At 43.6% G+C, this 12,638-nt stretch overlaps 1 protein-coding gene across 4 annotated transcripts in view; it reads left to right on the forward strand.

Annotated features, from left to right (window-relative positions):
- SMURF1 (SMAD specific E3 ubiquitin protein ligase 1) overlaps nt 1-12,638 on the forward strand; it is a 40,216-nt gene that overhangs the window by 19,619 nt on the left and 7,959 nt on the right. For 2 of the 4 annotated variants that reach the window (XM_048962402.1, XM_048962403.1), the window contains exons 2-10: nt 4,846-4,884; nt 5,533-5,641; nt 6,248-6,381; nt 6,501-6,566; nt 7,452-7,527; nt 7,846-8,099; nt 8,892-8,976; nt 11,192-11,338; nt 12,369-12,573. In XM_048962402.1, coding sequence (XP_048818359.1) covers nt 4,846-4,884; nt 5,533-5,641; nt 6,248-6,381; nt 6,501-6,566; nt 7,452-7,527; nt 7,846-8,099; nt 8,892-8,976; nt 11,192-11,338; nt 12,369-12,573 — 1,115 coding nt within the window. The remainder of the gene's footprint in view (nt 1-4,845; nt 4,885-5,532; nt 5,642-6,247; nt 6,382-6,500; nt 6,567-7,451; nt 7,528-7,845; nt 8,100-8,891; nt 8,977-11,191; nt 11,339-12,368; nt 12,574-12,638) is intronic. The other 2 variants (XM_048962404.1, XM_048962405.1) reach the window with 1 other exon arrangement.

The following is a 12,638-nucleotide window of genomic DNA, read 5'->3' on the forward strand; positions in this document are numbered from 1 at the left end:
TTGAAAAGAGGCTTTGATTCTCACTGCAGCCTACACAAAAGGGCCACAAAAAGGCTTCGTGCATCAAATCCAGCAACTCTTTGAGAACTGAGGTTTTCTAATGAAGCATTGCTTTAATCTGGCAGTTAGGTTTGGTTCCAGCTTCAGTACGGGCAGTCTTCAAATGCCGGGGTGTGATGTGTGGCAGCCCCAAAGTCTGAGGGATTGGGCTGGTTTGTAGAGGACTGCAGGTCTGGTTGGCACCGTGGTGCTGAGAGCATTCATGAAGGTCACTCAGTGTGCACATCAGTGGCTGCACGCGGGAAATTAGTTCTGTACAGAGAATTGGTTTCTTTGGCAGAGGTAAGACTCAGTTTGGTTTCTTTTCTGCATTAAGCACTGCAGTGATTCACTTACTGTGAAGCTAAAGCAGTCTGTGGATTTATGCATTGCAGTCTGAAGCAGACAGAGGAAGACTACAAGTATTCTTAAAGCAAACAAGAAAAGGACTGGAATAGAAACCATGGCCTTTGTGGTGACAGCTTAAGCTTCGATTTGTGAATAAAACGGTACCTTTCAGTTCAGTGATGTGGTTTACTGCAGAGAAGCCACATTTTGACACTCGCTGCCTTTACCCGCCTTTCCTTTTCCATTCAACTTGCTCTTGTGCCCTATCAAACATAAATGATTGTCAGCCTTAAAAAAAACAAAGCACTTAAAAACCTTCACGGGTTGCCTGGTAGTAGAAATGGAAACAAACGTTTGATCTGCAGCAAAGTCTCATTTAAGGTTATGTGCACAGAAGAGGGGCGATAAGCAGAGTCCTGCTTCAGGGCGCTGGGGGGAGATGGCTGGGGGCATTTCTCAGCACTTTGCACACAAACTGTGTAGAAGCATTCGGTCAGGAAGTGATTTCCCATCACAGGGCCAGCAAAGGTTTTAACTGTGGGCTGTGGTGCTTTGGGCTGTTAGAGCAGCATGTGGTAAATAGCTGATGCTTGTGCTTTTTCTTTTTTGTGTGAGTCTTTGTTTGTTTGTGGAAGATTTTCTACACTTGGAGCTCATTATTTTTCTGTGCTGTCTTCTGCAGACTTTTTCAAGATGGAAGGGTCAGACAACTTGCAGTGCTTGTAATGCTTATGCTGTGTATCTCCATGATTAAAGATGGTCTGCTCAGTAGTAAATACTAAGTGAAGTCCTTTTTACGTCATTAGCCTGCTGGCCTTGTGTTTACCTTCTGTCAGAAAGTAAAATGAATATATCCTGGAATCTAGCAGCGTGTTTGCACAAGCACAAATGATTAACCTGGAATATCAAAGGGAAGGCCAGAGATGGCTGAGAGGTTTGTTTGCCAGCATCCCTCAGCACGACCTTCCCCCTTTCCCAAGGAAGACGTGGCTGTGCTGCTGGGTGGCCTTGTCTCCCAGTCTAACTGGAGTGCTCAGCTGAATGCTGCTGGCTCAGATCGTAGCCACGTGTAAAAGTCCTTCATTTCAGCAAGGAGGTGCTTACCTTTCACTCAGAGCACGGAGCAAAGTGTGAATTATTGCAGTCCCTAACGCAGATGCTGCTTTGCATTGGTACAGGCTGGCGTCTGCTGAATCTCTGCGTGCTGCAAAACTCATCTACCTGAAAACAACGATAGCAGCATAGCGCTGTGCTGAGGGAGTGTTATGTTAGGTGTGAGCAAATGCAGAGAAACAGCAGAGTGAAAGACCTCCCTGCAGACCAGCAGCTATCCCTCGAGCCCAGTGTGAAGGAGGAACTTGGCACCTGAGCACATTTGTAGGCAGCTCTGTTTACTTGGGGCCGTTTCATTGTCCCTCACCCGGGCTCTCCTCCTTCCCAGGAAGGCCGGTCACGCTCCAGAGGCCGCTCGCTGGTGAAGCAGCAGCTTTCTGATGCAATGCTCAGCCTGGCTCAGCGCAGGCAGCAGAGCTGTGCCGTGCTTCCCTTCCTACACCTGCTGCAGCTCCTACAGATGATTCACTTCTGCTTTGGGAGCGGGCGAACAGCCGGGGGCTGGCACGGAACTGCTTGCCTCCCCCGGGCTGCGCTGAATCCGCAGGGTGAATCCTGACTTTGTCTAAGCCTCATCCTTTCTTCACCCTCTGCCAAATATGCTTTCACATTAATGCTTCACCCAGCTGGCTAATTTGGCCTTTGAAATTATCTCAGTAATGTCAGGTGCTTAAAAAAACATTCCCATCCCTTTATAAATATTATAATAGGGATGTGAAGACATTGCTTCAGTGTTCCTTGGGATCTACAGTATAAAAAGAAGTTCTTGAGTGCTGCATAGCAATCCGGAGTGCAGCATAAACAAATAGTGTGTCAAGCTGGAACAAGTCGGTTGGCTTTCAGAAGGCTTTCAGAAGGCAGAATGCAAATGTCCGAGACAGGAGAATTAGTGCCTTCTGTAACTCTGCAACAAATGTGAGCAGATTTCTCCTGCTGATGGGCCATAAGCCTCGTTTGAAGAAAGGAAAAGCATTTTGCAAAGGCTGGATGCTGGGTTTTGTGCAAAGCCTGAGCAGAGCGGCCGGTTTGCAGATCAGCATCCATCCCTTTCCCTGCACCTCATCCGGGCAGCAACCTCCATGCAGGGGTAACTTCAGTAACTTCTTAAGCTTTTGTAGGTAAACCCAGCTGAGTTCAGGGCTTTCAGTCTGAGGTGGCAGCAGCCAGATCCCAGAGCAGATTCACTGAGGTCCTGTTGGAGGCTGGACATTTGAGAAGCAAATTGGGCACGGCTTTACGGATCTGGGGGTGCTGTGTGCCCACTGCTGGTGTGGTTTCATGTCCAAGCATCCCAGTGCTGACTTTTGTTGCTTTTTGCTTTCCTGGAATTTAGAAACGTATCCCCTCAAAGTGATAGGGCACTTGATTTTCTTAGTGAGTTTCATATGCAAATAGTGGAGCAAAGCCAGAGGTCCCTCTCAGGCAGCCTGTTCCTACAGGTTGCTCCACAAGAGTTTGTCTGCCGCTAGCTGTTATGCCAGTGTTCTTACTAGAAAGAATCATGGTTTTTTGCAACCTAAAATTGAGGGTTTCACAGGCTGCAACTGGCAAATTGGCAACCATGCTCCTCTGCTATGGACTGAAAGCCTGTGGCAGAAAGAAAAGAATGAACTGAAGAATAGAATTCTTTGGTAGCAGCTTTAGAAGCTGCGGCTGCCGGTGAGCTCTAGAAAGCACACCTGAAATGTAAAATAAATGTGATAATTATATAGCCAGAGAATATGCAGATTGTTACAGATGGAGTACTTGTCCAACTTAATAACGTGTTCTTCGCATTGGGGAAGGAAAGTGGGATGAGTTATTTGATTTAGAAAAGAAAAAGCTCCACCACTCAGAGGAACTTCAAAATTCATTTTGGCGAGTGCTGGAACGTTCCGGCTCTGGTTCTGCCTGTACTCATTGCCTGCTCTGCTGGTTCTTTTTCCTGGCTGGGAGGAGGAAATTAAGCTTTGCCCTGTTGTTCTTCCATAGAGCTTCTGTCACCCTGCTCTATTTCAAACCGAATTGCCACGGTCCTGCAGACTTCTCCTTTTTGGTCAGCTCTTAAAATGCCCAAGAGGAGCTCTCTCTGAACATGCAGTTTACCAATCTCAGAAGCACATAATTTTTAATCCATTCTAAAAATAGTTGCATGCAGTGGCTGCTTTAATTATTAATAAAACGGAAGGATTTGTGTATTTTTTTTTTCTGTGTACCTCTGTGTTAAGCTGGGGTGGCTGTGGGCTGTTGGCTTGTCGTGTGAGATGAGACAGTCCTTATTCTGCGGGATGTTTCAGCTGATGGGCCGTTGCTGTGGAATTCCAATGGAAGTGCAAAAGAAATATATATTTATGCACATCTTCACTGCGCCCAGCATAGAGCTACTGTGTGCAAATGCTGCTGGGGCTGCTGGAAGTGCAGGGCCTGGCAGATGAGAAGCATCTGTGCCGGGGGAAAAGACCATCTTGAGTTATCTGTGAGCGTTCATCCTCGTGCTGAAGGATAGAACTTGGTGGGGAAGAGGCTCCCTCAAAGGCTCAGTCTTATAAATACTTTTCTTGGTTGTTTTTTTCTCCTGGTGCTGGGCGAGTCAGAGCTCTCATGTTTTCACGTTTGGCTCTGTAGTTACTTTTTCTGGCCTAAGAGTTTAATGGATACTGAGCTACTTGAATTATTGAGGCTGTGCTGAGCAGCCCTTACTAAACAGCAAAATTTAGGCTTGTAGCTGGTAATAGACCAAGTAGAAATGGAGATTGGTGCAAGTTTCTTGATCTCATTTTTGCCTTAACCTCTCTGTTATTGAGTGGAATTGGAGAGAGGGAAATGATGTCTCAATTGTGGTCCTTGCAAAGGAACAATTCTTGATGCTGTCTTTCCCCTCAGTATTTCTATTTTCTCCTCAATGAAGTCGTGTTCATCTCCAAACCTTTCTGTTTTGGCGAGGTGTTGAGGCTGTTGGAGCAGCACCTCCAAGAGTTGGCTGTACTGCTGCTCTGAAAAGCAGGAGGCTGCACAGTGTCTGCTAGGACCTGGTGCTGAGGTCACCTCCAGGAGCCCTGAACCATTCTTGGTTCAAAACCTGCATTGTAAGATGAGTGAAACAAGTGCAGCAAAATCTTGTTGAAGCACATAAGCATGTAGCATAGAAAACAAGGGGGCTTTGGCACAAAGAGACGTGCAATAAATCTGTACTTTGCAACAACGGAACAAACCAGCAAAGTGCATTTCCAATCACAGATAAAGATGCTCGTGTTTAACATTTGGGTTTCTTACAGGAATTAAGACCAGGCAGTATTGTAAGGGGTGTGATTGCTGCAAGGCTTTATTTCTTCTGAAGATTTCTTACTGTGATATTTTGTTTTGCAGTATTATGTGCCAAGAATCTTGCAAAGAAAGATTTCTTCAGTAAGTATGCCTTAATTGTATAACCTTCTGCTCTTGCTTAATGAGGTTTATCTCTAGACTGTGCTTTACTGTCCTGGCTCATTTTTGTATGTGATTTGTTCTGCGGTTCATGCTTGCATTACTACACAAACACACGTTGCCCTGAACTGTATTTGGGTGATACAGGCTCCAGTGTTGGAAAGACCAAGGATCTCAGATTCTTGTTGAAAGTCTGGCCAGTGACACCACAAGCAGGTTGCTGCTTGCACTTCTCTCTGTGGGTTACCAGTAGCATCCATCTCTTGTGGAAGTATTTGCAAAACATGCCAGTGGTGCAAATAAAGTATCCCAGAGCTGCAGTCTCAATGTTGTGTTAAGGATTGAATAAAAATGCCTACTTTCCAGTATGCTTATAGCATTTAAGCACTGTTAAATTAAGCAGGTTTCGCCTGTTTCCTAAATCGTTTTACTATTTATGGCAGATACAAATGTGTAGGGCAGAAGTACCTCGTTCTTTAAATAGGAACTGCTTTCTCTATTTTCAGTTTGGGGATGATGGCACCTTTCCTTTCTTGAGGGGAGAAAACGTGCAGGACTTGATGATATCATTATCTGGGCAGAAACAAAACAAAAAGCATGAAGTGTAACAGCCCCTTTTCCCTTCCACAGGACTTCCTGACCCGTTTGCAAAAATAGTTGTTGATGGGTCAGGTCAGTGCCACTCAACTGACACTGTGAAGAACACATTGGACCCCAAATGGAACCAGCATTATGATCTGTGAGTTGTTCATTAGCTCATAAGTAAACTCGTGTGTGTGTATAGATATATATATGTATTCCAGGCATTTATCTGATAGATGAAAGGGAAGAATGGCCACTGGTGCTTCATCACGTGTTACCAAGAAGAATCATATTTGCTGAGGAGGACTAATGTTTGCAATGACAGAAAACTGCCTGCTAGTAAAGGTTTGCTTCTGTTGCCTGCAGGTGTTTGAATTTGGAGATATGTGTATGTTAGGTACAGAGCACCACGGCGTGGAGTGAGCAGTTCAGCTTTTAGAACAGATTGTCCTTGCAGTGATTCATTGTCTTCAAAATATTACAAATATAAATTTTAAGAAAGTTTTCTACATCAATTAGTCTGATGCTGAGGTTTTAATGGGGCTGCCTGTGGTTAATTTGTGCTGCAGCAATATCAATTAAATGTGCTGTGTAACTGCAGTAACTCATTAATAACACCATTCCAGGCTTAAGCACTTCTGTGTTTATAATAAAGGAGCGTGACCAACGTACTCCAAGGTATCAGAAGTTGTACCACAGAAATGCTGTGGAGTGAGGTGGTATTTTCTTCTGAAATGACTCTTCTGATATGTATTTTTTGTAGATATGTTGGGAAGACAGATTCCATAACCATCAGTGTATGGAACCATAAAAAAATCCACAAGAAACAGGGAGCTGGCTTCCTGGGGTGTGTGCGACTCCTCTCCAATGCCATCAGCAGGCTAAAAGACACCGGATGTAAGAGCAGCTCCTGCCTGGCACAGCCCAGAACCTTCAGTGCCTTGTGTCTGAGTAGTGAGTAGTGTTCTCTCCCAGCCCCTCCATGTTTTGTTGATGTTTCCAATTCTTGTTTGCAGACCAGCGTTTGGATCTATGCAAACTAAATCCCACGGATACTGATGCTGTGCGAGGCCAAATAGTGGGTAAGAATACTCTTAGTTAAACATTTATCTTCTTAAATACACCATCAGGGCAAATGATGAATTGAAAAAGACACCCGTGGTTACTGCTTCAGAGCCTTTTCTGTGTTGTTTCTTCAGGTTTTAATGGGATTAGGTTACATAACAGCAATTGTTCTGTTGTACTCCTGCAAACGAGTTGATTTGCTCTTATTTAATAATGGCAAACAATATTAAGAAGAGGGAGTGCATTTGGCAAGGTTCCTATTGCAGCTCTGGAAGGGTGAAATGTTACTGTAAAACTAATAGCTTTTGGACCAAGATGGCAGGCAAAAGGGACATCACCTGGATAGGAGGGACCTAAAGAAGGTAAAAGAAATTCTGCAAATTGCTGTTTCGATGCCATCCTTGATTTTTGACTGTTTCTTTCCACTGCTGTCAATGCTAGTTTTGCATCCAACTTAACAACCATGTCACCACACTGCTCTGCCTCCCCCTGCCCTGCCCTGAGCCCAAGCTTTTCAATAGCTGTACATCAATATGTTCAGCACAATCAGAATTCTCACCGTAACGATGACATCTAGTGGTGAGCAATTTCCTCCCAGCTCACCTTCCCGAAACCCCATGAAATGCAGATGTGGGGCCTGATATTTGATATCCACAGGAACAGAATCAGCTTCAGTTTTGATGATGTGATGCCTCTCACGTCTTTCCACCCTTTTTAAAAAGTCAGTAGTGTGTCAGTAGTGTGTCAGGGTTGTGGAGGGAGCTGGGGCGAGTGATGTGCTCTCATGTGTGCTGTATGGTTTTAGTGTTCTGCAGTGTTTTACCCTGTGTAAACGTGGGTTGTCTGGTGTTTTTTTGTTGTTTAGGGAACAATTATTAACTTGCATTTGCTTTTTGTTTCAGTCAGTTTACAGACACGGGACAGAATAGGCACCGGAGGTTCTGTGGTAGATTGCAGAGGGCTTTTGGAGAATGAAGGGTAAGGATTCCTTTCTTTACATTTCCTCAGAAAACAGGTTTATATGTGGGAAGAATATAATGACTGTTCACTTCTCTGGGAATACGTAACAGGTAGTAAAGCTGTAGCTGAATGCTTGCTCAAAGAAGATCAGCTAAACTGACAAGGACTTGATAGTTCTTGTTACCTGTGCTTCTGGCACTTCTGTTTGGCTAAGAAATTTGGTGTAAGGAAATGGCATATCTTGGGCTGGAAGTTACTTGAAATAATGGAGAGAGAAAGGGAGAGAGAGAAAGACATTTGTTTCTGCATTCACTTCTGTGATGGAAAATCTTGAAGTTTCCCCATTTTCAGAACGGTTTATGAAGATTCTGGACCAGGGAGGCCACTGAGCTGTTTTATGGAAGAACCAGCACCCTACACAGACACGACAGGGGCTGCAGGTGGAGGCAATTGTCGCTTTGTAGAGTCTCCTAGTCAAGATCAGAGGCTTCAGGCACAGCGCCTTCGGACTCCTGAAGTCAGAGGTCATGTACAGACACCTCAGAACAGACCTCATGGTCACCAGTCTCCTGACCTACCTGAAGGCTATGGTAAGAATTTTCCAGAACCATTCCATTTAAGTTTTCAAAAGGTTTCAGAGGACATTCTCCCATTTTACCATCCTGATGTGGTTTACCTGTTAGGACGTGCAGTATCCGTGAGCATCTGATGGTCTGCATTTTGGAAAAGGAACTAAGCAGTGCAGCTGCAAGTTTGAGATTGTCTAATTAGCAGTTGTCTACTCCAGGATACACTGAGGGGTTGATGGTAAATTAAACATGAGGTTGTGGTGTGATGCTGTTACAGAAAATTCACTGCTAATCTTGGCATTGTATCTAGGGAGAAACGAATGTAAAGAGCTCTTTAAACTAGAGCAGTAATGCTATTTTTTCCTTCCCCCTTGGCGTATCGTGTAGGTTTGAGCCCACATTTGAGAAGAGATCAGGAAAATATAAAAGCAAAGAAGCCAGTAGTACAGAAGATTAGGAAGGATAAGATTAAGGAGAATTTAAAGCTTGGAAAAGAGCACGCCAAATCTAGGAGGAAAGAAATCCAGTTTGGGGGTTTGAGATGTCTCAAGATCTAAAAATAAAAATACAAACTGAGACATGCTGGATTTTTGAGTTTGAAAAGGATTGCTGAACTGCAGTCAAGTAAACTTGTGAGGACTGTGTTTAAGGGCAAAGCAGTCCGTGCTGCAAGAGATCAGGTGGGGTGGCTCAAATACTGTCTCCAAGCTCTGACAGAAAGGCAGTGTGCTCTAATGGCTTCAAACAAACTGTTTATTCAGGTTGGTTTTTTTAGAGTTGTGCTTTACCATAATCTTCCATCCATCTTCACAGAACAAAGAACAACGGTACAGGGACAGGTTTATTTTTTGCACACGCAGACTGGAGTTAGCACGTGGCATGACCCTAGGATACCAAGGTATGTATTTCTAGCTACAAACTTGGGGCCATGGGGGGGATTCTGTGAATGTACAGATGTAAGCTGGGTCTTTCAGAGCAAAAATCTGTGAAATCTTTAAGAATAATAATTATGAAGTGGACTATCTAAACTTAAAGGAGAGACATGAGCAGAGGGTGATTTTGGATCTCTCCAGTTAGCTTTTTGCCATACATTCAATATGACTTTTTGAAAGGGAGAATTACCTACCAGTGAATCATGTAAAACAAGCAAAGAAAAGTGTGTAGTCTTTTAGGAAACACCATCTGACAAACCCTTCCAAAAATGTCAATGTGACTTCATTATTGGTTTTGTGAAGTTGGATTTCTGAATCAAATATTTTTTGTTTAAAACCAGTTTGGACTACAAATGAAATAAAAAAGTGACTGCTTCCTGGGTGTTGGATTAGTAATTTCTGCTGTAGTAGTGCCCATTCTTGTACAACCCAAGCAGAGAGATTACTTGTTATCTTTAAACTTGAAGTAGTGTTGGGGTTTTTATGCTTCAGACCAATGATTTGCAGCTAGGAAATACGAATCCTCCACATGATTAATTTAGAAAAGCCTCTTTAAAACTTAACCTGCAGTTAATCCAGGTCTTTGTGACTAAGGTCTGTCTGTCTTCCTTGAGGAGCTCTGAATCTGGGCTGTTTCACTGCACACCCAATTCTGTAGTAAAGCACGGCGTTTGTAACTCTTCAGCTGCTGTGTTCATTGTGTGATAGACCAGTGTGGTACAGGATATTAGAAATGTTATATGCAGTAGTGTAAGCAAAAGTGTTGATATAGCCACAGGATATGGGAGGATATGAAAAAATGAGGTTTAGAGAGAGATAAAATAGCTGATGTTAGATTAGCTGGTGGTGTTGGAAGAAGAAATGACAATACTCATTCTTCGTGTCATTCAAGTCTGGCTTGGATGCCCAAAGCCTTATTTCTTCTTCAAGTGATCCTGATTTACTTAATGAAAGCTACTGCTTCTTTTTGCTACAGATCTGAGCCAGATTTTTTTTACCAGCAATGTAAGTGGACACGTTCCACCTACAAAGTGGAGATGGCTTTGCTTTACCACCAAGTTACAGTGCAAAAATGTAACCTTGGCATTTAGCACAGATGTAGGTTAAAACTTGATGTAATCAAATCTTAAAGCACTTTCAGATGCACAGCTGATTGAAACAAATGGCTACAGCTATAATCTTCTTTCAAGGAGCCTAACAAAGGCTCGTCTGTCTCCCTGTGTACCCCATGCTGGCTTATGCCATCCCTTGACAGTAATGAAGCCTTTGATGTACAAAGTGTTCCACCTTTTCTAAAGCCTCTCATACCCTTATGCTGACGTTGGATTGTTAGGTTTAGGTAAGGAAATCTACAGTGATGTCTTCAACCCTGCATAATAGATAAACTCACCTCAGCTGTCCACAGAATCCCTCCCTGCACAGCATCTCTGCCAAAACAAGTCTCCAGATTCCCCTCCTTCTTTTTCTTGCCACTGTTGTATTTTACTGCACGGGGTGGTAGCTCTAAAGCATTTTAAATTCTCGAGTTGTAAATACATCCTGAGTGTTGGATTTCACTGCTATTGTGCTACCTGAAGGTGAGTGATTGCCTTTAGCAGCGCTTACAAAGAACGGCACCTTGAAGCTATCAGGAATGAAAGGGACCAACGGTCAGTGAAGCCTTCCTGGGAGCGATTTCTCATGCTTAAGTTTCTAACCTTGCTAATTAAAGAGATGGATTTTTCTTTTTAGGTGATCTTAGTGTTGGCTGCCTCGGCTTCTTAACCCCCTGCTTATTTGGAGGCAGTGGTTGCTTTGGAGGCCTTTCATTTGTAGGTTTCCTGCGCACGGCTGGCATTAATGTTAATAGGATTTCTCTTTTTGTGTGTGTGTGAATTTTTTTGCTACAAGGAAGATCTCCCTCTCCTTTTGCAGCTCTGCCTAAATGATGATGTTGCGTGTTGAGGTTACTCTTAAGCTGCGTGGCTTTGTTACTTCCAAGGACAGCTTACAAAGTTGCACTGCGTAGATGGAGGATTCTAAAAAGGCAACATTAAAGTAGCTATCGTGTGCTTCTTTGCTGAGACCTTCGTAGCCTGGAGTCTCTGAGAGCCAACTTCACTCCCCCTCCCTGTCCCCTGAATGTAATTGTTTCCACCTTCCCTTCGGCAGTGCTTTAACTTTGTTTGCTTTCCTCCTTAGAGACCTTAACAGTGTGAATTGCGATGAGCTGGGACCTCTGCCTCCAGGTTGGGAAGTTAGGAGCACGGTTTCAGGAAGAATATATTTTGTAGATCATAACAACAGAACCACGCAATTCACAGATCCACGACTACATCACATCATGAAGTAAGAAGCTTGCAGGATAAATAATTCAATCTAAAGTTTGGATTCTTAAACCATTTATTTTTGTACAGTTTTAACTACAGTCTGGGAGTCATGAGGGACTGGAAAAAAAATCAGTGTGTAATGATATTAGGCAACAGATGCAAGGAGGTGGATTTCTGTGTGGGTCTAATCAGGGTCTGAATGTTAGTTGTCAGCCCCAGTTTTGTCTAAACTTCATGCAAAGTCTCTACAAAACTGCTTTTATTATGCTTTGCAGTCCCCAGGGAGGGCTTGCATATTTCTGCACAATGCTGATCTTTTAAGTTGGTTTGATAAAACTGCACCAAATTGTGTTGGAGAAAATAGGCAGTTCTAGAAATGCTGGGGTGTGGGGTGGAGGATCTGCCAGGCATTTCCACAGCACTCCACTCATGTCTCTCTGGCTTAGCAGTTCAGTTCTGTGGTGGACATAAGCTGGCTTTGTGCTCCCTTGAGCTCCAGACAACAGGAATATAAAGCCAACTGGAGTCGGGTCGCCTGGTGCTGTGCACAGCCAGCTCAGGTTTAGCAGGATTTAATCAGTTCAAGCTCTGCATCATGCAAAAGCAGCTGCACTGTTACAGAACTGACCCTGGAAGAAGCCTGATTGTGTGCATCGTGCCTGAGTTCAGAATTTGCCTTGGATCCAATTTGGCTGTGCTTGAAACCCACTGCAGAATCTGTTACCTAAAAAATAAAATGGATCCTCAGCCCAAATAAAGGCATGACCAGTGAGGATGTTTGAAGCTTCATCTATGTGGCACACGTACATATATCTCTTCCAATAACTGTAGAGGCAGTTCTGTTCTACTGTGTTATCTCTACTTTGGGTGGAGCTGGAAAACAAAATTCACTGCAGTTGTTAGATGGTTCCATTTATAAAGCTGTTGTTTCATTAGAGATCTTTTCATGCTCTTCAAGATGTATGGGAGAAGCACCAGAAAGTTTTATTGTTTTCACATCTTCCTTGTTGTAATGCTTCTAGAGTGAATATTTTGCTTTCCTTTCAAAGTCATCAATGCCAGCTAAAAGAGCCCAGCCAGCAGCCTCTGCCAGCTCCAAACGAGGGGTCTGTGGAAGAGGGTGAAGAGTTGCCTGCACAGAGATATGAAAGAGACTTGGTGCAAAAGCTGAAAGTTCTTAGACATGAGCTCTCCCTTCAGCAACCACAGGCAGGTCACTGCCGAATTGAGGTATCCAGAGAGGAAATATTTGAGGTATTTGATGGGCTCTGTACTACTAATATCAGCTTCCCTTACTCAAGTTTAACAAAACTGGTCTT

Source organism: Lagopus muta, chromosome 15 (assembly GCF_023343835.1).
Source record: "Lagopus muta isolate bLagMut1 chromosome 15, bLagMut1 primary, whole genome shotgun sequence".
Classification (NCBI taxonomy): domain Eukaryota; kingdom Metazoa; phylum Chordata; class Aves; order Galliformes; family Phasianidae; genus Lagopus; species Lagopus muta.